This window comes from Nerophis lumbriciformis, linkage group LG11 (genome assembly GCF_033978685.3).
Source record: "Nerophis lumbriciformis linkage group LG11, RoL_Nlum_v2.1, whole genome shotgun sequence".
Lineage (NCBI taxonomy): Eukaryota > Metazoa > Chordata > Actinopteri > Syngnathiformes > Syngnathidae > Nerophis > Nerophis lumbriciformis.
In genome coordinates this window covers 20,226,835-20,251,733 of record NC_084558.2, presented here as the reverse complement: position 1 = coordinate 20,251,733, position 24,899 = coordinate 20,226,835, and the positions used below count along the sequence as shown (strand labels likewise).

General features: G+C 38.1%; 2 protein-coding genes across 5 annotated transcripts in view; both read right to left on the bottom strand.

The window, feature by feature from the left end:
- LOC133610639 (signal transducer and activator of transcription 5B-like) overlaps positions 1-17,404 on the bottom strand; it is a 47,949-nt gene extending 30,545 nt beyond the window's left edge. For all 4 annotated transcript variants that reach the window (XM_061967087.1, XM_061967090.1, XM_061967089.1 and 1 more), the window contains exons 1-3: positions 17,268-17,404; positions 16,439-16,573; positions 527-683 (exon numbers count right to left, since the gene is read on the bottom strand). In XM_061967087.1, coding sequence (XP_061823071.1) covers positions 527-683; positions 16,439-16,566 — 285 coding nt within the window. In that variant the 5' untranslated portion in view covers positions 16,567-16,573; positions 17,268-17,404. The remainder of the gene's footprint in view (positions 1-526; positions 684-16,438; positions 16,574-17,267) is intronic.
- Positions 17,405-18,179: 775 nt separating this feature from the next.
- Positions 18,180-24,899, bottom strand: part of LOC133610640 (caveolae-associated protein 1-like) — a 49,119-nt gene continuing 42,399 nt past the window's right edge. The window contains exon 2 of the mRNA XM_061967092.1: positions 18,180-21,168. Coding sequence (XP_061823076.1) covers positions 20,350-21,168 — 819 coding nt within the window. The 3' untranslated portion in view covers positions 18,180-20,349. The remainder of the gene's footprint in view (positions 21,169-24,899) is intronic.

Below are 24,899 nucleotides of genomic sequence, written 5' to 3'. Positions count from 1 at the left end.
AACAAGCTTGAAGTGAATGAGAAGTGGGCTCAGCCTCGGTTGGCCTGAATGCTGAGATTCTGCATGATGATTGGATGATCTGTCTGAGGCTGAATCTCAAAATAAGAAAATCAGCGATTTCGAAATATACCAGAGCATTTTTCAAGTTTCATTCTGTTGTTCCATGTTGATACGGAGAACTTTAGAGTCTTGTAAGTTATGCTTTCTTTGTAAAATCTAGCATCTTAATATCTTTTATCTGTCATTAGAGATTGTATTTGTGTTTAGAAAGTAGCTAAAAATGGGCTTCCTCTATGTGAAAGACCAGTAACCGCCACTGGTATACAGCAACAAAAAATTAAAAATGAAATATAGAGCAAAACGATGCAATATAAAAAATACATGTTAATACTAATTACTAATAACACAGATTTGTTTTTTAATTTTTTTTTAGCCTTTTTTGTACCCGGCCACGCCCCCACCTCCACAAGTATATAGACAATCTGGGGGAAACCCTGTATCTGACTTACTAGTTTTGCTGGTTTACCTTTAGTTGATTTGCATAGTGTCCCAGCTTGATCTTGAGAAGAAAACCATCCTCCCCTCCCTGAAGCTGTGCTTTCCTCTGGAGCTCCGCCACCAGGTTATCCAGAAGTCGCTTGGCTTTGGTTTCCTCTGCTGGGTTATCCAACTCTACTGAATTCCTGTGGAGGCGCATTGGTTGTGATGATCATTTCACCAGACAAAATGTCTTCCACAAATATGCAATTCTCTTTAACATCATTATTAGTAAACAGCTGATACAAAAAGTTTACACTGGAACCAGTGAGTCTTTGGAGGTAGATTTACATGTACGCCCCCTCTAATGAGTTTTTTTGCAATATGGCCCGCTTGCGCCCAAGTGCAGCTGGAATAGGCTCCAGCTCCCCTGTCCAAGAGGGACAAAAACAAATATGTCATACACTTACGTGAAATACATGGTATTTCACAAAACCAGGAAAAGGCATTAAGCCTGGAAAAATGTGGTTATCCTGGATTAATTTAGCCTCAAATCGGTTGCAAAAAAGCAAGTAAAGAATATACCGGACAAGCAACTATAGCGATTTATTCTCTGCAGGCTAACAATCGAGGATACATTTTATCTTTTAGTAATTTTGCCACTCTGTCAGTATAGGACCAAACAATTTTTTTAAATAATCAAGGGATCAATGCTTTATGCCAGCTTATTTCACTCGGTGATCTTATGTGTGCAATCGATAGTGGCATGGAGAGCTAGCAACCACAGCTTTTTATGATTGTATTCACTGCCGCTTCAATCGCAACCTCAAACCATTGACACAATATTTATTTCTTCTTTTCACAATTTGATTAAACAAAAACACATAGTATACAGTAGTTTTTGCTTTTGTTTAGGTAGTGTGTAGTATGTACTGTTGACTTTGTTTTGCTCAAACAATTGTATGCACTAAAAGAAAATAAGGAATTAGTTTAAATATTGTGTTGTTATTAAACTGTCACGCACTGTCAATAAATTATTTGAAAGATGTACAGTTTCAAATGTGATCGGTATTGGTATTCGCTAATCTCACTCATGGATGATCGGAATTAGCAGCATTCAACAATGATTGGAAAAAGGTACCTAATTCCAATTATTATAATGTAGAATACACGCTGTGCATAGGGCCCCACAATTCAATACAAGTTGGCACAGGTAAAATGTCATGGAACTTCATATTAAATTTAAAAACAAAAATATCTCAGTCCTTCCCTGCATTGTCACTAATTAGGATGTCATGACACAATTCCCAATTATATTCACAGTCCCTGTTGGAGTAGTAGTTAATTTCTTTGTCTGTAAAGGAAACGTCTCGGATTTGATTATTGGTCAGGGTTTGTGGGAGGAAGAGTTCACAATTTGATTATTTGTGTTAACTTTATTTTTCACTAAGAAAATCAACCATTGAATAATTTCTTAAATATACTCTATTTAACATGAGTAAATTGCACTTGGAACACATAAAAGCATAGTGACTTCCACATTAAGCCTGTCAGCTACGGTCTGCTAATCTTTTTCTTTCTTTTTTGAACAGTGTTTGTGTTGCTTTTTTATTGTTTCTTTTATTTGTTTTAATTGCTAAAGAAGCAACTGTAAAAAATGTACATGTCCTTATTCCATTTCTGCATCAGTTATCAATTTTGTGGTCTTATTTAAGTGATCCAGACTCTGCAAACGTGTAACCAAATAATTTCAATAAAGCCCCAACAAGGTTTAGTCAAGCCACAATTTCTTATTTAGCCTGCATATCTTCATTCTACTTTTGTCTTTTGTGCAATTTCCCTCAGATCTACTAAAGATGTGCATGTATAAAAAAACGCCAGCAAAACTGATCTATTAAGTTTGTGCACCAGGATTTGCGTCTTTTAACTCCCGAGTCATAGACGTTTTCTGCATTTTTCCCCATATTCGACAAATCACTTAAATTTAAAGGTTAGAGGGCTGAAATTTGGCCACATAGTGTTGAACAAGTTTATCTTTAAAATGGCATCATGACACTTTTTGCCAAGTTATTCCAAATGGGAGATATTCATTTACTATACACTTATAGCCCCTTTGCCCATTCACTCCCATTGTAACACATTTTTCAATGTACCGGTACTGAAAACCTGACATGCTATAATGCTTTCACCACAAATACTGGATGGTTGTAAACATCTGCCTTGGAAATACAAGGAAAAATAGTTTTGGAACTAATTACACTTCTCAACCTTGATTTAATGCGAGATACTTTTTATTCATTCAGTTACTGTGATTTTGCATAGTTGTTCATTCAATTGAAAAATATGCCACCAAAAGACTTAAATGCTATAAACTATGATCATGGTGGGTTGTTATTGCTACATTGCTGTGCGTAAATGTGATTTTGAAGACATTTTGTGTCCATTGTCAATGTGTATATGTGCAATGGCACCACTAAACCACTAGATGACGAAAAATTATGTAATTACGTAACTTCATATGCATGGAGTCTTCAACATTACTTTTGTTAAAACAAACGTTCAGTTTTAGCAAGAATAGGGGCCGATACCTCCCATCCATCTATTTCTACCGCTAGGGGTCACAAGGGGGGCTGGAGACTTTTCCAGCTACACTTGGAAGACATCCAGGGTAGACCCTGGACTTAAGCTGCAACTAACGATTATTTTGATAGTCGATTAGTCTATCTTAACGATTAGTCGACTCGTAGGATAATAACGCGTACACATATTTAATTGCTCTAATTTTTCTATCGACTTCTAAATGCAGCTAAATTTATTTTAGGCATGTGCTTACAACAAAGATGACTAATTCATCCAAAAATGTTTATTTTTACTGTAACTGTGCTGCTCATTCAGCTGTTACAAATATTAAAATGACAAAAAAAATGTTGTCATTTAAAAATGTGTGTGTGTGCGTGTGTGTGATGTAGACAAAATAGGGCTGGGTGACTTTGGCTAAAATGATAGTATTTTTTACACAACTTTGTCTCACTCTTGAAGAAGCTAACGCTCTTACCGAGGTTGAGACCGCATTCTCCAACACAAAATGTCCAACATCATGCCTTTGCTTTAAATGCTTGCGTATCACAGATGTACTGCCATTAAAAACAAGGTCTGCTTTACAAAATGAGCAAGGTATTCATGTTTTTAACAATAATAAGGAAATATCCTCAAACTTTACATGTTATCACTGACGATGTTTTTGTGAGTGACCCACTTCTGCCCAGAAAAACACAACTGATGACATCACGACTATTGTCGACGACAAATTTTATTGACGACATTTGTCGACAATGTCGACTAATCGTTGCAGCCCTACCCTGGGCAAGTCGCCACCTCATCGCAAGGCCAACACAGATAGACAGACAACCATTCACACACAAGAGCCAATCTAGTGAAGCCAGCCTATCCCCAAGTGCATGTCTTTGGAGGTGGGAGGAAGCTGGAGTACCCGGAGGGAACCCACGCAGTACCATAGAGCACATGTAAACCCTTCAAACACCCCGAGCCCGGTAGTCGTACCCAGGACCTTCTCGCAGTGAAGCACGAGCGCTAACTACTACGCCATTGTGCTACCCCATGCCGAAATCTAATTCTATATATACCACTTTGAAACACATTTTTTTCCCATTTTTTCTTTTTTTTTTTACAAAATTATATCCATCCATCCACTTTCTACCGCTTGTCCCTCTCGGGGTCGCGGGGGTGCTGGAGCCTATCCCAGCTGCCAAAATTATAGTAAAACATAAAATACATAAAAACATAATACAAACATAATATTTATGGATAGGTCTGAAGCTGCTGAAAGATTTGAAGTGTTTAAAGTACGGCTGTTAAGTGATTTAAAAAAAAAAAATCAAAATGTTTTACTGAACTGCAAGTCTTTGATTTGCTTAAAACTTTGTTCAAGTACAGTAAGAGTTCAGTGCACAATTTGAAAATATTTGCAAATATATTGCAAACAAGATACAGTTACTAATTAATATTGTCGTAAACACACTCATAAACAACTTAACATAGCGCACCATAAAATCTGCAGTTACTCTTTAGTTTAATCAGTTGTTTAAACAAACAAGCTTGCTTACCTTTTCAAATGACAATGCTTATCTTTTTTTTTTTTTTAATACAACGCGAACCCAGCTCATTGTGATTACTTATCGGTGTCCAATGTTCTCCAGTAAGCAAAAAATACATTCACTTACAGCCAGTAGATGCAACTTGATACTCTTGTTTGTGTGGTAGAGTTGGTTTATCATTGCTGTAATTGTGCCTCTCCAACGTATTGTACGACAGATTCGCTGCGATAATATGAACGTCAATTTCTCGCAGAACTTGGTCTTCACAGATGTTAGGTGTCCTACATGCGGTGGCTGTCCGTTTTCCAAAGCAATATGTTTAACATAACTGTGCCACCTTTGTTGACAACAACTGCCAGCGTAGCGTTCTCTGCTTGTTGTCAATGTAGCATTCATTCTATCGGCAGCATCCTGGAGTATGTGTTTCCCTTTAAGATGGTATTTTAAAGTTGATGTGCGCCGATCATAAGGTTTGTCGCTGCAATACCAACAAGTAGAGATGGAAAATCGAAAACTTAGTACCGTATTTTTCGGACTATAAGTCGCAGTTTTTTTCATAGTTTGGCCGGGCTCCAGTGCGATTTATATATGTTTTTTTCCTTCTTTATTATGCATTTTCGGCAGGTGCGACTTATACTCCGGTGCGACTTATACTCCGAAAAATACGGTATATCAATTCCTTGGAATCGCTTGCCAATTTTTCAAATGATTCCCTCATCAATACCAGTGGTTGGGAATGACATTATTACACAAGGTGCGTAGTGACGCCAGAAAGCAAAATGGACGAAACAAACACTCTAGAGTTGACTAAATTTAACAAGAAACGATTGCAACAGCACTACTTGTAATAACTGCAAGGTTGCTCCTTCATTAAGGGGGACATCCGAGCAAAATGCTGAAACATTTGAACACGCAACATGCCAACAACTATAAATGAATGTTGCGTTTTTGAACCGTGTCATTCTCATCCCAGCAGCAGAAACACTAGCACGTCATCTGCCGTGAATACAACAGGTACTAACTCACCGCCTACCATGTTAGTGCTATTACCTGTTAAATTGAAATGAATGCTTTGTCATTTAGATGAGCAAGACGAGGGACAGACTCTCACTGGCTTCAAGGCAAGCAGTACATAAGTAGCAGCTCCCTTTCATGTCTGCCGCCTGGCGCTACAGCGTCTCCTTTCATCGCGGCAGGGAAGTGCACAAGCAGTGACTAAGTTTGTGGTTAAAAGCTTGCACAAATTTGCCACAGTGCTAATGGTTTTCAAGAGGTGAATGTTCAATTGTAGTCGGAGAAAAGTGTAGTTTTCCTGCAACCACATTTTCACTCAGTAATTTTCATTATTCAGGCGAAACTCATAACATTAGAATATCATGAATTCCATTTATGTCAGCAGATTAACTTCCAATGTGAAACTAATATGTGATATTACCTCATTACATGCAAAGTGAGATATGTCAAGCATGTATTTCTTATAATTTTGATGATCATGATTTATAGTTTTTTAAGACCCCACATTTTCTGAGATTTTCAATTCAAGGTTTTCATAAACTGCCATAATCATCAAAATTAAATCAAAATAAGGCTTGAAATATCTTGTGTTGCATGGTATGTATATTTCCATCTAGTAAATCTAAACAAACCTAATATTTTGTGTGTCACCAACAGTGTTGGGTTAGTTACTGAAAAACAGTAACTAGTTATAGTTACTAGTTACTTCATTTCAAAAGTAACTCAGTTACTAACTCAGTTACTTACACCAAAAAGTAATGCGTTACTGTGAAAAGTAACTATTTAGTTACTTCTTTTTTTTTTTAAAGCTCCAATTAATGCCCTTTTAGCCTTTATTTCAGTACTGTTATTGCACTGGAGAATAATACAATCTGTTGATCAACTTGACATACATTTGTATCACTGAACTCTGCTAAGCAATGTGGTCGACATACAACACACAAAGACAAAGATATGTTACAAAGGCCAATTTGTTTCTGGCCAGAAAAAATTGACAAAACTATTTTAAATAGCTGCAACATAACATACATAAGTAACAAACAGCATAATAACAGCATAGCTGTAAAGCAAGAAAGGCACACACTACATACACAAAGCCTAACCAGGCATTTTTTCCTCAAGAAATTCTGACACAAAATCATGTCTGAAGCCCAGAACACTCTACACATTTCCCCAGTTTTAGTTTAGAGATAAGGAAAGATTGGCCTGGCCCACTAGCATCCCTCTTTATGATTGACAGAGTGTGTGTACCTTCAGTTCTGAAAGATGAGCAGAGGCAGAGTTAATCCTTACGTGGTGAAGTGTCATTGGAGTCTCTGTCTCTCTTTACTAGCTTCGTCGAATCATGTTGCTATGTAGCTTGTTTCAGCAGATTTGAATTGCTGTTTTGGGCAGTAGATGGGATCTTTGATCCAAAGCACAATTTACATTTAACTAAATTGTTATTTTCTTTGTGCTCGACAAAAGAAAAGTAGTGAAAATATCTCCATGTTAGCAAACTCGACTTCTGGCTCCGCCATGATCAGACACAACCCCCACCACCCCACCCCCTCTCCTCCCTCCACACACTCACACTCACACTCACACACAGAGCGCGTGTCTCTCTCTCTTCTCCGGCTTGTGACACAAGAAGAATCAGAACGATGACACAGCAGCCCTTCGATAAAACACACTTTATACTACAAAAAAAGTAACGTAAAATAACGCAGTAACGCATCATGTAGTAACGGTAACCGAATTACTGAATATAAAAAAATAATGCGTTAGATTACTAGTTACCGCCGAATCTAACGGCGTTACAGTAACGCGTTACTTTGTAACGCGTTAGTCCCAACACTGGTCACCAATATGTTTTCTAAGGAGATAAGATTCCTAAACATTTTAAAAATGTTAATACAAATGTTACATTCTTGAGTAATTTCCACATATGTGTTAGCTTGTTAAATTCTACAGAACACTATATATTTATTATATTTATTTTTAAAAGTATTTTTTTTTCTATGCTATGTGCCTCTTAAGACCTCACTGTTGGCTTTGTAAGGTCATGTCGGCTCAACACATTCATCCATCCATCCATTTTCTACCGCTTATTCCCTTTGGGGTCGCGGGGGGCGCTGGAGCCTATCGGCTCAAAACAATCGATGCTATTTTACCTTTTTGTTTTTCCAAATAAGAATCGATAAGAGAACCGTTAAAGAACCGAATCATTAAGCAGATTCCAAACTGGAACCGGAACCTGAAAAATCTTATCAATTCCCATCCCCACCGACAAATTACCTCAGTTTTATCTTAAAATCTGTTTTGAAGCAAAATTGGCCGCCTGTCATCGTGATAACAGACCGTGTAACAGTGCACATCTTCCAGATTAAGCCTTAATCCGATGCGATTAATCTTCACTAACATATGATAATGTGATATATGTTTTTTATTAATCACATGCGTTAACGCTGACAGCCCTAGTTTAAAGTAAAAAAAAAATCATATACGTCCAACTTATACACTTTTATTAGTTTGTCCATCTTTCGGCAAGGAGGGATGATGTGAGATTTTGGAAAAATATGTCATGGTTCCAATAATAATACTGCATCAAAATCAGTGTTGTGAATTTACATGCAAAGACAAGGCGGGAAGAAAGCAAGGCATGCAATGACAAACATCAGAGAGAGCAAAAAAATATTTCCTGCTCTGGTCAACATACTTGCAATATCAGAAAACAAAAGATACAGACATATTGTCAATTCAGCTGGATGACCAAAAGGCTGATTTGGGGCCAACAGACACCAGAAGGAACATGCCATATGTCCGATGGAAACACTCCAGCAACACTGCATTTTCTTGCATCTGAATCATTCTATCACACCATTGCAGTTAGTTCAGGCATCTTTCAGCAAAAAGTCGGTTCTGTTTGCAAGATCCCGCTAGAGGAGCGGCTTCTATTGCCCAGAAAACGTGAGACAGATTATAGTTGTCTGCTGCATGTTCCACACTTAGCAATACACCACAAGTTAATACATGATGCCATGGATGTGGAAGAAAATGACTGTCTCCATGGTAACAGTCAATACTAGCACAGGGTAAAACTTCATGGGGCAGTCAGAATACACAGCTTTTGCGCCTGATAACAATTGCACACTAAAACGTATGTGCCATTTTTTTAGTTTGCACATGCTATTTAGCACTTATTTTTGGAATCTTAGTAAATGGGGGCCATGTTGTAAAATTAATCTTTTTGCACACATTATATTGGTGACATCCTGAGAAACACAAATGGGTATGCGTAACACAACTAATTATTTTTTAATGAAAAAAAAAAACATGTATATTTAAACATACACGAAAGCAACACTTATGCTACTCTCTTTGTAATCATGTTCAACATAACATTGACTACGTTATTTGTTTTAAAATTCGAATTGGAGGTCTGACCCAACAGGCTAGTAAGCACACATTGCAGCGCTGCCGACTGGCCAAGTAGTAGAAAGTTAGCAGTCAATATTTGTTTCTACAGAGTTTGGTGAATATATGCTTGTGAGTAGAAATGCATTTTCTATTTAATGTCAATCTTTGTTGTGGCTTATGCTGCTACCTGGGTCCTCAACCCCTCCCTTACGGTATGGCCACATATTTATTATGTCATGATACTGTGCGCACGTCCTGTTGTGTACAAACTAGAGCAGGGGTGCTCACACTTTTTCTGCAGGCGAGCTACTTTTCAATTGATCAAGTCGTGGGGATCTACCTCATTCATATATATAATTTATATTTACTTATTTATGAAATATATGTTTTTGTTAACAAGTTAAAGGTGTTTAATGATAATGCAAGCATGTTTAACACATATAGTTAATATTGTTAAAAAATTAAAGGTGTTTAATGATAATACAAGTATGTTTAATACATATAGTTAATATTGTTAACAAGTTAAAGGTGTTTAAAGATAATGCAAGCATGTTTAACACATATAGTTAATATTGTTAACAAGTTAAAGGTGTTTAATGATAATACAAGCATGTTTAACACATAGTTAATATTGTTAATAAATTAAAGGTGTTTAAAGATAATACAAGCATGTTTAACACATATAGTTAATATTGTTAACAAGTTAAAGGTGTTTAATGATAATACAAGCATGTTTAACACATATAGTTAATATTGTTAATAAGTTAAAGGTGTTTAAAGATAATACAAGCATGTTTAACACATATAGATTCCTTTCTTTCATGAAGACAAGAATATAAGTTGGTGTATTACCTGTTTCTGATGACTTGCATTGATTGGAATCAGACAGTGGTGCTGATAACGTCCGCATTTTCGAATGGAGGAGAAAAAAAGTCCTCCTTTCTGTCCAATACCACATGAAAGTGGTTGGTTTTTGGCATCTTATTTGTCCAGCTTCCGTACTCCTTTGTATACACTTTACAAGAAATACATTGTCGGCAAACTCCGTAGCTTGCTAGCTTGTGCACGCCAGTTTCTGAGACTCTTATTTTGTTAGCGCAACTGTGCAGTCGGTCTTTGGAGTTTTGAAGACTGGTACGGCGCCAGAGTCTGTTGAAATAAAGTGTTTCTCGCCTTCCTGTCGGTAATTTTAAAGAGCTGGCAGCAGCCAGCGTCATCTCAGAAGACCCTCGGGTGCCGTGAATGTCAATCAAGTGACGTCATAGTGAAGATTTATGATCGCTCATTTTTAGGACTATTTTTTTAATGCCTGGCTGGTGATCGACTGACACACCCTCCGAGATCGACCGGTAGCTCGCGATTGACGTAATAAGCACCCCTGAACTAGAGTAAAGCTTCATGGCACGGCAGTCACCAGTGTGGGCTTTTTTTTTTTAACCGTGTCAGTAGAAGACATTTCACTCACAGTTTGCAAAATCCGTTTTGCAGAAATTCCAAAAAGACGAACTTCAACACAACAAATCTGATGGGTCTGATTTTTTTTAGTCATGTAATCATGTAATGACAATAAAGCTATTCTATTCTACTCACTTTAATATGCACCTTCTTGAAGATTTATGGACGTATCATGAAGCTGCCGTGCTGCTAAGCCGAGAACTAGCGTTAATAGTGGTGACTAGCAGCCAATGTAAAGCCACAGGACTGATAAGAAAGCATTTGATAAGAAAATACCTTCGGGGGAAAGCAATTGACAACTAAATGCGTAATTGTTTAACTCTATGGTTCATCTGGAGGCACAGGTAAGTATTACTTACATTTTATGATTATGATACAGGCAGCACACCATGCTTGTTGCTACAACTACATACGCTGTGGAGCTTGCTGTTTACAAACAAAACATGAAATAATACTTTACAGATACTGTTCATGTTTTCCAGTCAGTACAGATTGGTGTCCATTGTGTTGTGCATTTTAAACTCAAAAGCCATTCAGCTGCTAACACAAAAGCTTGCTTTTCTCTTGCCGTAGCTAGCTAACAGTTCCTCATTGTTCGCTCTTACAAAAACAATGTCGCTACAGCTTGGTTATTACACAGGTTACGGAACGAAAATTAAGTATTGTTGGTGTTTTTTGGATGGATTTGTAAAGAGATTTAGGGGCAGAATGAAACGCTCCAATTAGCTGCATTGCCAACCACCAAAATCTAGCCGATTTTTGCAAAAAAAAACAGGTGCGCGGGCATGGAAGAGATGGGGTGATGTTCACGTTTGCCCATGTGTATAATATGGCTCTTTACAGTAACAGAGTAAAAATGTGGCTCTTGGTCTCTGACTTGTTGACCATCCCCTTAGGCCTGGGCCGATATTCAATAAGTCAACAAACCGAACGATAAATGAAGATGAAGTCGGTATCTTTTTCAGCGTCGATAATCGCCATATGCGTGCGTTTTAAGAGCAGTCACCCTTTTACATATGTTTCAGCAGCTGCAGGTGTTAGTACCGCATGCACATAAACTGCAATACAGTTGTGCTCATAAGTTTACATACCCTGGGAGAATTTATGATTTCTTGGCCATTCTTCAGAGAATATGAATGATAACAGAAAAACCTTTCTTCTACTCATGCTTAATGGTTGTGTGAAGCTATTTATTGGCAAACAACTGTGTTTACTCTTTTTAAATCAAAATGATAAAAGAAAGTACCCAAATGACCTTGATCAAAAGTTTACATACCCCAGTGACTTTGATCTGATAACAGGCACAAAAGTTGACACAAACAGGTTTGAATGGTTAATCAAGGTTCCAATCCTCACCTGTGACCTGTTTGTTTGTAATTAATGTGTGTGTAAAAGGTCAGTGACTTTCTGGGCTTCTGACAGACCATTGCATCTTTCATCCAGTGCAGGACAGATGTTTCTAGATTCTGAGTCATGGGGAAGGCAAAATAATTGTCAAAGGATCTGCGAGAAAAGGTAATTGAACTGCATAAAACAGGAAAGGGGTGTACAAAGATATCCAAGGAATTGAGAATGCCAATCAGCAGTGTTCAAATGCTGATTAAGAAGTGGAAAATGAGGGATTAAGGTAGACCAGCAAAGATTTCAGCCACAACTGCCAGGAAAATTGTTCGAGATGCAAAGAAAAATCCACAAATAACTTCACCTGAAATACAGGACTCTCTGAAAAATTGTGGTGTGGCTGTTTCAAGATGCACAATAAGGAGGCACTTGAAGAAAAATGTGCTGCATGGATTTTTCTTTGCATCTCGAACAATTTTCCTGGCAGTTGTGGCTGAAATCTTTGCTGGTCTACCTTAATCCCTCATTTTCCACTTCTTAATCAGGATTTGAACACTGCTGATTGGCATTCTCAATTCCTTGGATATCTTTGTATACCCCTTTCCTGTTTTATGCAGTTCAATTACCTTTTCTCGCAGATCCTTTGACAATTATTTTGCCTTCCCCATGACTCAGAATCCAGAAACATCTGTGCAGCACTGGATGAAAGATGCAATGGTCTGTCAGAAGCCCAGAAACTCACTGACCTTTTACACACACATTAATTACAATCAAACAGGTCACATGTGAGGATTGGAACCTTGATTAGCCATTCAAACCTGTTTGTGTCAACTTTTGTGCATGTTATCAGATCAAAGTCACTGGGGTATGTAAACTTTTGATCAGGGTCATTTGGGTACTTTCTTTTGTTATTTTGATTTAAAAAGAGTAAACAAAGTTGTTTGCCAAAAAATAGCTTCACACAACCATTAATCATGAGTGGAAGAAAGGTTTTTGTGTTATCATTCATATTCTCTGAAGAATGGCCAAGAAATCATAAATTCTCCCAGGGTATGTAAACGTATGAGCACGACTGTATATCCGCTGGTTCCCTCAACGGTTAGTATTACCGTGTTAAATAAAAATGATCGAAAAACCGCGATTGATAACTGCACTTTATAAATGTATGGAACGCCTAGCATTAGCTTAATAGGCAGCTTAAATGGTAATATGAAAACAAGCGACATTAACGTATTTTCCCATTAAGAAACGTCATACGCCACTCTAAACTTGTATAAACACATTACTGTCTAAACGACTAAGAATCAGTATTCACATTAAACATGAAGACTGTGCAGTCTTTGCACAAAGTAATTGTCGAGTCGGCCGTTCAACATGAAGTGAACTTGAGTGACGTCACATAAAGTGAATGTGAAAATAACTGATAAACCAATTTGTATCATTAAAAAACATTAAAAAATGTTTACTAATTAAAATGGAAGATGGTAAACATATTTAAACTCACAAATACAAACAAATATGGCTCATATGAACCCAGAACAATATTTAATGTTTCCATTGACAAGAAAGTATTTAAAAAAAAATCTATTTTAGTTATTCAACAAGACCGTGATAATAATGTCAACCGTGATCATTTTGGTCATAATAACTTCCATTCATCCATCCATTTTCTACCGCTTGTCCGTCTCGAGGTCACGGGGGTGCCGGAGCCTATCACAGCTGCAGTCTGGCGAAAGGCGGGGTACACCCTGGACAAGTTGCCACCTCATCGCACCACAATAACTTTATTTAGCCATTTTATTACCATATTTTTTTACCATAGGGCACACCAGATTATGTGTACTGCAGATGAGCGGATCTATTTTCATACAAAAGGTGCAATAAGGGGGTCATATTATGATTTTTTTTTATGATTTAAAACACTTCCTTGTGGTGTACATAACATGTTGGTGGTTCTTTGGTCAAAATGTTGCATAGATTATATTTTACAGACCTTTATTTGATCTATTCTTATATTTCTATGCTGCCATTTTTTTTTTGCTGCAGCTGTTATATATACTGTTATTTTGTAAATGATAACTATGGTTTGTTATATACATATATATATATATATATTATATTGTTATTATGGTACATTTTTGGTTTACTTTTTTACCTTTTGTTTTTGCCCTCTTTTTGTGCTCTTGTCTGCATTATCCTTTCCATCCTTTGTAACTGGGCTACTGTGTGGAACAATTTCCCTTGTGGACCATTAAAGTTTGTCGAAGTCGAAACAAAACACATAATATGTCTCCAAATAGGTGCAATTTTGTGGTTCTTGTACACACACCATAATAATATCCGTATGTTGAAGCACAGTACATCTGACTATGGTAGCAGTAATGCGCCAACAATCCATCAAGCTGTGGGATTCCTAGTTTATCAAAGTTGTACTAAAACATTTTGACAGATTTTTGAGCACTCAACGAAACATCAACGTTTTGGGCTTGCTGGCTAACCTGTACTTGCTAGCATCATCATTTATTGAACAGGGGGCGTCAACCTGCATTCCACATGTTTCTCTTATGTGTGACTATTATAATTTTGTCATATACCAAATAAAACTGTTTTTGTAAGCACAACCAGAATTAATCCATACATTTGGCACCCCCTCGTTATAAGGCGCCTGTCAATTTTTGAGAAAATTAAAGGGTTTTAAGTGCGTCTTATAGTCCAAAAATGACGGTACGGTAATTGTTTTAGTTGTGTATATTTGAGGGTCCTCCAACACCTCCTTAACAGAGACAGAACCTATTTTATTGCTTTTGGTTGTGATTTTTATTCAAGTGCAAAATTTGACTAACAGTATATTTTATTTTCATTATTTTTTTGTTTCATTTACTGTAACTTGGATATTTAAACATTTACATTACAATCACAATGTTAAAATATAAAAGAAATACAAGTTTATTGCATTTGAAAGAGAATACTTTCAAGATTATTATGTATTATCATTACATCAATGGTTAATTTGGTCTCAAAATAATGTTGACCATAGAATCATTTATAGTGACCAACAATTGATTGTCCAGCAAAATTTGTTATTGGCCCAGGCCTATTATGTTCTTTAAAATGTCCATCCATGCATCCATTTTCTACCGCTTGTCCCTTTCGGGGTCACAGAGGGTGCTGAAGCCTATCTCAGCTTAATTCGGGCGGAAGGCGGGGTACACCCTGGACAAGTCGCTTCCTCATCGCAGGGCCAACAGATAGACAGACAAATGTGTCTTATGTTAAAATAATTGGGGTTCTGCAACTGATTGATTAGATTTGTATTATTTTCTAGGGCAGGGGTCGGCAACCTTTACCACTCAAAGAGCCATTTTGACCCATTTCATAAATTCAAGAAAACAATGCGAGCCGCAAAACTCTTTTGAAATTTAAAATGAAATAACACTGCATACAAAGTATTTTTTTTGCTTTGTGCTATGTACAAACCACGCACTGACAGCGTCATACTTGCCAACCCTCCTGATTTTTCCGGGAGACTCCCGAAATTCAGGGCAACTATTCTATCAAATGTCCGCTGATTTTCACCCTAACAACAATAATAAGGGCGTGCCGTGATGGCACTTTCTTTAGCACCCTTTACAACCTGTATAAACAGCGTGCCAGCCCAGTTACATGTTGTATGAGGCTTCTGCAGACACACATAAGTGACTGCAATGCATACTTAGTCAACAGCCATACAGTTCACACTGAGGGTGGCCGTATAAAACAACTTTAACACTGTTACTAATATGCGCCACACTGTGAACCCACACCAAACAAGAATGACAAACACATTTTGGGAGAACATCCGCACCGTAACACAACAGAACAAATACCCAGAATCCCATGCATCCCTAACTCTTCCGGGCTACATCATACACCCCCGCTACCACCAAACCCCGCCACCCCCAACCCTTCCCCCACACATCAGCCCCCCCACCCCCCGCGCGTCGGTTGAGGTGGGCGGGGTTGGGGGGGCGGGGTTTAGTGGTAGAGGGGGTGTATAATGTAGCCCGGAAGAGTTAGGGATGCAAGGGATTCTGCGTATTTGTTCTGGTGTGTTTATGTTGTGTTACGGTGCGGATGTTCTCCTGAAATGTGTTTGTCATTCTTGTTTGGTGTGGGTTCACAGTGTGGCGCATATTAGTAACAGTGTTAAAGTTGTTTTATACGGCCACCCTCAGTGTGAACTGTATGGCTGTTGAACAAGTATGCCTTGCAGTCACTTACGTGTTGCATCCAACATGAGACTGACTGTGCCGGCACGCAGATGCGACGACGTTAAAGACACAGCCATCACATCACGCCCTCAATATTGTTGCCCGAGTGAAAATCGGAGAATGGTTGTCCCGGGAGATTTCCGGGAGAGGCACTGAAATTCGGAAGTCTTCCCGAAAAATCGGGAGGGTCAGCAAGTATGCAGCTGAGCCGCATCAGAGGGATCAAAGAGCCGCATGCGGCTCCGGAGCCGCGGGTTGCTGACCCCTGTCCTAGGGGAAATAGATTCGGTCTGACCTTTTGGAACAGATTACTCCTTTAAGTACTGTAGGTAAAATTTGAACATGTCTAGTTTAATGAAGGAATTTCAATGAGGTTGGTCTTCCTACCAAAGTTGGCCCTCTATCCACTGGGCCAAGTAGTGCCGCACTTCGATGGGAAAATGCTGGCCATACAGCGCCTGCATCTGGTGTAAAGCTTCTCCCTGCAGCTGTTGAGCCTGTATCCACATGGCCATGGTGCTCCTGTGGAAGCAGAAACATGAAGGACGAGACAGCAAAGGAATGAGGGAGAGAGAAAGGCAGAGGAGGGAGAGCAAAGGAACAAGTTATGTTTTTGATCATTTATAATGACATGATATTAAATCATATCTTCGAACTCATCATTAACTCATGCAATTCATTTACATTTGTATTCTGATTTTTTATGACTTTGACAATCCGTTCCTTGCCTTAATATTGAGGTACAGCCATACCGTCATTGTCGTTTATAATGCATTTAATACTTAGTTTCGATGTTCTGGTCACACACGTTACAACATTGTATTGCAACATTTAATAATTAATATTTGCAAACGCGTTGGGCGGACTCAGATTTAAAGTCTACTGTAGTTGGAAACAAGGTTGCGTGTACCCTGCTTACAATACACGCTGGTATTGCCACACTGTTGACAAGCAGATAGGAACGTCCTAAATCATCAAGTGTTGCTTGCCTCTTTTAATAAAAACACGCAAAGTGTTGTGGCAAACTCTCGATGTTTGGGCGTTGTTTTAACTCGGGTGGCACTTGGGAAAGTACGTTGAGCTAGCTAGCTAGTTTGCTATCATTCAGCTAGCATTGTATAGCTCAGTGAAAAGGTTGTCAAGTTTCAGTATAAATTCATCCAAATGCAACTACCCTGCGCCATACGTCACTTATTTTGTTGTGCAATGCACTCACCTTTTAAGAAGCTGCTACGCAGCCCAGAGAAACCCCATGGAAAGTTGCAGATAACACATAAACACAACTTTGAATCGTCACACTGGTTGACGCGTTACATTCTGCTAAACCAGCTGTTGCTGGAAATCTAGTCAAGATTCCACATTAGGGACAGATCCGGTTTGTTCTGTCAAAATAAAACAAAAACAATACCCCGTTTCCTTTTAAGTTAAGGGTTCGCTTTAGCTTGAGTGCGATGGTTGAAGAGTCTTTATGAGATTCCCTGCTTATTTACTTACTGTACATTTTGTTGTACTGTATCATTTAAAGTACAGTACAGTACTATTTATGCATTACCGTGAATTGATTAACGTGGACCCCGACTTATTCGGGTGTTACAATTTAGTGGTCAATTGTACGGAATATGTACTGTACTGTGCAATCTACTAATAAAAGTATCAATCAATCAATCAATCAATCAAACCGGAAATGCATCTTAACTTTATTTACTACTGCTCAGGTTCTATTTCCGCTACAAGTTGAGAATCCGCTACAAGGCGATTGATTGATTGATTGAGACTTTTTTGCACAGTACAGTACATGCATATTCCGTACAATTGACCACCAAATGGTAACAAGCGAATACGTTTTTCAACTTGTTTAAGTCGGGGTCCACGTTAATCAATTCATGGCGATGAATGTGCAATAAACATTTTAACTATTTGCAATGGAATTCCAACCGGAACGCAACCATTATTTATAAATCCGTATCAGTATTACATTTTTAAATATTAAGTTGTTTCCCCCCTAATGTGAACAGGGTGTATATTTACGGTCTTATTTACCATATGTTTTATTTACAACAATGTATTTATTTATTTATTTTTGTAAACGTATGTGACAATATAAACACAATGAAAAAACACAAAGATATTGTGAACCAAATAGCTTTTATTGATTAAATCGTTAGTGGTTAGGCAATGAAAAAATTTACAATGATCAATTACAACAATGTTAGGCAACTTTGAAGTGAGAGCATAAACCACTTAGAGAATTGTGCATCAATAAAGAAATAATATCATATACTCTGTTACAAGAGTGTCAATTTAGGCTCAATAAACTATACTAAATGCAGTATGTGCAGGCAGCAGAATGCATATGTTCTCTGATAATTAAAATGTTTATGCATTATGAGCTGCATTGTAGTTATTTACAAAAATATCAAACTGATGTGTCTGTGCTGGAAATAAACTTTAACAATGCAAATAACTGCAGAACCTGCCATTTAATAACATTTCCAGGATAAATTGTGTTTACCTCCCCAGTCTAGTGTACTACTACATCACACCATCCCCACTTCAAGTCTGAGTTGTTTAGAGACTCGTTGGTGGATAGACCTTTATAGCTAATATGCTAAAAAAAATAATGCAGTCATAGCAGAACATTCAGTATTGAAAGACTTACAGATTTAGATCTCACAAGGCACTTGTAGGATACAATACATGCTGCACTGTATAGTAGATCTACCAGTGGCGGACAAATCAAATACACTGATAAACCTTGGTCAAACAAATACATTGACAATATTGGAACTTTTTAATGTACATTTTTTTTACTGAAATGCTTGAATTAACACTTGGAATGCTGTGTTGAACTGCACTGTTGTAATGGAGCAGACAAACCATTGCAAAATGATTGAGCATAGATAGACAGTAGCATGCAGCAGTGTTGCACAATCTTCCTTTGCACCACATTCATGTGTCTACCAGGCTCCTAAGGACAAAATAGTCTGAATAGTCTAAACTTGGTCTATGGAGATTGATCGGTGCTCCTAATCTTGATTATGAAACACTATGACAAAGAAATTGAATACAAAAAACCTAAACATTTTTGAAAGTGAAACACGACAAACCTGTAGCCATTAGATTACCTTTGATCTTTGGAAACACTGTCAGAAAATCTGGCATCAAATGAATATTTGAAGAGTTGATAATTCAGGCAAAATGTCGTTTTACTCGGCTGTTTCAGTTTCAACTCGTTTTGGTCTAAACACGTACAACATGATGGCAAAAATCCCACACACCTCCACGATGGTGTAACATTTTCCTCTTAACACACTCACCTGAAATTAGGAATTCAGAACATTTAGGGAGAGGGAAAATTAACAACCAAAAGAGACAATAACTCCATGTTTAAGTCTTGTCCTACTATGTAAAACATATTGCACCATATTGTGTGAGCTCATTACCTTTCACTCTGAATTTCTATCATTCCATCTGTTGACATGGTAGTTGTACACAACTGCTGGATAACGTAAGGGTTCAATGAAAATTTCTGTCATAGCTACGGTATCCTTAAGACAATTTATTTATATGTATTTGCAAAACAATGTCTATCATTTTCTCATTGTGGATTTGCAGCACTTTTTTCTATATGAAAGTTATCACTGATTATATTCATTGTTATTTCCGCCTTGCTACACTCACTTGGTAACGAGTGCCCAAACCTTTCCCTTCCAAAGGCTTAAGTGAAAATGTGGCCAATGGGGCCAAACACAGCGATTTTAAGTGTACAGCAGCACCACGAAGGAGTTTAGTCTCATTCCGCCATTCGATTGATGCCAACGAGTTAGCCTTGCATGTTTCATCAATGATTGTGTGAGCTTGTAAGAGGTCAGCATGAAAATGTGTTACATTTGGGAAGCCAAAAGAAAGACTGGGCCAAATTTGGCACGCCGTCCCCTCTTTGGTCACCCCTGCAGTAGGTAATGGAATCTGAAAATTAACAAATTTGATGCTTTCGTTTAAATTCCCTTCTATTGCTATCCGTTGTAACATCTTTCCTGTCTTCTATCTCCTGTTTTTGATATTTGTCTTCAGCATCCATTCAACTATTAAGTCCTGAAAGCAACCTATGAAGCACTCTTGTAAATATGCATGGATTATCATCAACTTCACTAATATTGTGACCTGTGTTTGGTAAGGCACAATGTATATTACCTAGATAATGAACTATTTTGTAGTTTTGGCTGTCGTTCCTGTAAGTTACATTGAACAAACTCAGATGTCTGGATTTTCGATGCAAAGGATGCCTGCTTCTTTATCTAGTCGCTGTCTCTGTCTTTATCCTCATTGTCTTCCAGGACATCTTGGCCGTCCTCGTCTTCGTCTTCATCTTCATCATCCCCTCTACCATTCATCATCTCCATCTCGACTTCCACTGCTCCTCCCTCAGCCTCTTCATCTACAGCATCCTGGGAGACCTCCACCATCTCGGTGCCTTGCACGACCTCGACGGCGCCGTCACGGATTTTCTTGACGTGGAAGGTGAAAGGGGGCACCGTGTACACGTTAGTCTTGGAGCGGGCGTAAACGACATGGTCTGGTGTGAAGGCTTTCTTCACCTTGTCACGGGACGTCTGAATCTTCTGCTTGTGTTCAGGATTGACGCTCATACGTGTTCCAAGCTTTCCCATCTTCTTCTCAATGTTGTGGCGGGTCTTCTCCAGGTTCGCTTTAGTCTTCTGCTTTGTCTTCTCTAAGTTATCCCTGGTTTTCTGCTTTGTCTTCTCCAGGTTATCCCTGGTTTTCTGTTTGGTCTTCTCTAGGTTCTCCATGGTCTTTGCCCTAGTCTTGTCCATCTTTTCCTTGGAGAAGACGGTCTTGAGGGTTTGTACACGCTGCAGGCTGCTACGCTTGATACGTTCAGCACGGGTTTCCATAAGGACGTCCTCAATGTCCACTTCTTCCTCATCAGAGGAAAGTTCTACATTGGGTTTGTTTTCTTTCTCTCCCTCTTCCGCATCCTCGCCCTCCATAGCCTCCTTTAGCTCCAGCACACTCCCTCCTCTGCTTCCTGACACAGACCCAGAGATCCGCATAGACTTGGAAACGTTGAGTTTGGAAGGAATCTTGACTTCATCCTGTGGAGAAGAGATGTCATTATTAATAACAATGAATGCATTTCATTGTGACAAACTTAAAGCAAGGTACTCCTAATATGATATTTTGATTGATCAACAATTCTGTGCTCCAGGCTGGTCACCATCAGCTTTTCATATAGGATAGTTACAGAATACTGAAGACAAATGAATATTTCTTCTAACAGCAAACTTTATTTCTGTATTTTCTATTCCTACATGACATAAATGTTACCAATGAATATGAGATAATAATATAACGTGAAACAGAGGAACACACAACTTGGAAAGTTTTAAGAGTTTGGTTATAAAGGTGTTTTTATTCCACAAGGGGGCGGTAGACCAAAAGAAAAGTTTCAAAAATAAACTGCACCAAAGATACTGTACTGTATAGTCTTATATTGCAGGATAGAATAAAGAGTCATTGCAGTACACTTAATTATAGAGTGCAAATACATGAGGTAGAAGTTCTTTTAGAGGAAACATATATTTTATTCATCTATTTCTAATACATCTTGTTCTCATTTGGGTTGTAGGTGAGCTGGAGTCTATCCCAGCTATAGCTTGCCAGTCAATCATAGGGCACATATACAAACAACCATTCACACTCACATTCACACTTAAGGATAATTTAGAGCAAGGCTATTCAACTAAATTGTTGAAGGGGCCACATTTCCAGAAAGCTAAGGACCAGGGGGGGCTGGATTCTCCCTGCATTTTTAGTTCTAATTTAAGAACCAGCATCTTCTATATTGCCCCATTGTTTTTTGTCTTTTTAGTCAAAGTTACACATTTAAGATAAAAATAGCTTACTCCACAAAATACAATAAATAAATACCCCAGTGGATGCTGGCCTTAAGAGTTTGGAATGTCAAGGTAAGAATCTGCCGATATGTTTACACTGGTCTAAGATCTTCTAGCGGCTTTAGGAATTTGCTGCAGAAATGTTAAAGTCTCTCCCAAGCTTTGAACTGAATGGTAAATGGTAAATGGGTTGTACTTGTATAGAGCTTTTCTACCTTTTTTAAGGAACTCAAAGCGCTTTGACACTATTTCCACATTCACCCAATCACACACACATTCACACACTGATGGGGAATGATGTCATTCCTGGGCCAGATTTTGCCCCCAGGCCGCCGGTTGAATAACATTGATTTAGAGTCTTTGTTACAGTCTGTGCGTGCTGAGAATCAAACTCATATCACTGGACTGTGATATAACAATACTTTTAAACAATCAAATTGACAACATTCTTAAACAGTTCCAGATTATTTTTATATATGCAGACCTCAGTCAAACTCATTCTTGCATTAAAATACTGCATGTCCGAAATGCTTAACTTTGAAAAAACAATTAAGAACCTCGGTAATTCTACAACAAATGAATGTCCAAATAAACTACCTGATTTAGTCAGCTCAACACATGCTTCACATTTGGATTTTTGGCATCAGAACATCGAAACTCAAATGTCCCAATAAAAGTTTGTTTGATTAGCTTATTGTAGCTATTGTTAATCTTATATTCTGGAAAATCGATGTAACCCATGGCTCATTGTTGCCTCTCACAGTTCAGTTCAGATACTACATTAAGTCTCTGTTGGTGGACTGATCGTTTAGTTTGTGGTGTATTGTGTTGGTCATCTCATGCACCGGTACTGTACACCACACATAACAACAATAATTTTTTACTGTCGTTTGGGGTCTATAGCAACTTTTCAATATCTTTATGTGTACCAGAGTAGCAACTGCTGGTTTTTCAAGAAGGGGTTCATTTCATTCATTTTTTTTCTGCTCCTTTCCAAACGTGAGTACGGTCTCCAATAACAAATAAAAGTCAAAAAGATGCTGGATTTTACAAAGAAAACGTTATTTAGAAGATTGTTAAATTCTCCATATCAACTCAAAACAACGAAATGAAACTTGAAAAATGCTCTGGCAGTAGTTAATATTTCAAGATTGCTGATTCTCTCATTTTGCTGTCATTCAGAAATAGGGATTCAGCCTCAGCCAGATCATCCAATCATCATGCAGGAGCTCAGCATTCAGGCCAGCCGAAGCCAAGGATTTATCCAATGATTGTCTAGTTTTGCTGCAGTGGAACAACCCACTCTATGCTCACCCACTGAAGTCAATGGACGCTCAGCTTCAACACTGTTTGATGCACTGTGACACAACCACACGATTCTGAACAAAAGTTGAACACATTCTAGTGCATATTTAATGAAATGCAAACACAAAAGTACATTTATGACGATGTAATATTTTTTGTTTTAGGAGAAGCTGAGGTTCTCTTGCAGTCTTAGAGCAATTGCCACTGGTATATCAGGCTTTGGTGCACCCATTCCAGCTGCATCAGACAAACTATTTGTAGGGGCGCCATAATCACGGGCTTGTGTGCTTATCTTGACATCATCGAGTGGTAAGCTGCTTCCTCACTTCCTTGCTTGTGGAAGTTTGTTGTAGATCATAAATCATGCCTCTTCCCTGGATAGTAGAAGGATGACGATGTATTCCGACAAGTTGGTACAGTTTGGCATCCAATTTAGACCCAGCAATGGTGAGAATGACACGAAAAGATGCTTGATTGCACTCCCCTTTTCTTAGCGAGGATTATAAATCATTCTTCATCTAAATGGGAATATATGAACATCCTAGCAGTTGGCATCCTAATGACAGCAGACATTGTACAGTAAGTGATGTTTTATTATGTTTGTTGGCTCTCATGAAGTCTGCAGTGAGTAATAATCAGTGATGCTGTCAAAAAGAAAGCGGACGTCGTGATGCGTTTTTGAAGTTAATGCACCGCTTAAATGCTTAAAATTTGCAAAATAAATGTTATTATAAATGTGCCTTTTACTACATTACATATATACTTACATCATGTATATAAAACCTTAATGGAGGTGCTTGGGTGTTTTTTAAAGGGCTTTTATAGCCAGAACAGAACAACTCCAATAGGCCCCATTGTGAGTGGACTTTTGATCGCATTTATTTAATATTTAGAGTGATTAAAAAAATGAAAAACATACGTGTTCTTGTCTTACATAAGGATTGTGAATGATAAGCAAAATTCTCCAAAAGTGCAGTTCCCCTTATAAAGCAACTGGAATGTTCATGCATGTTGTTGTTGTCCAAAAAGTGTCCAGACGAAAGCTGTCCTATCTAGTCTTTGAGCATGAATGAACCGACAAAGCCTGATCTAATGCGAGGTGAAACTTTTTGTAAAACAAACTGAACAGTCCTGAGAATACAATCACCTGAAGGAATGAGAATATTCATAGACATGCTAATTTTACAGTTTGAGTAACATTGACTAGTGCAGCTTAAAATCTAAAATTACATTTGCTTACATTTAGATTTGTCTGAAGTTGACTTAGAGGGTGGTAATTTCGGTTTGGGAGCTATGATTTATGAATGGTAATGGAATGTCTAAAATATGAACGTAGAGTAGGCCGAGTGTTTTTCGTGAAATGAGCACAAGTACACACAAGCTGACTGAAGCGAGGAACATGAGTCACTCATCAATGTCACGGAAAGGGTTAGAATTAGAGACTCGCCTAAACAGAGTTGGTCCTTCATTACATTTGGCAGAACCTTGGACTTACTGTAACAAGACTCTGAGTTGTGCTCATCTCTGTCATGCCAAAGGGAGAAATTGCACAGAAAAATGTACATTAACTTTCACACAGGTGAGGGAATGGAAACAAATGACAAAGTATTGTGCAACACATACTA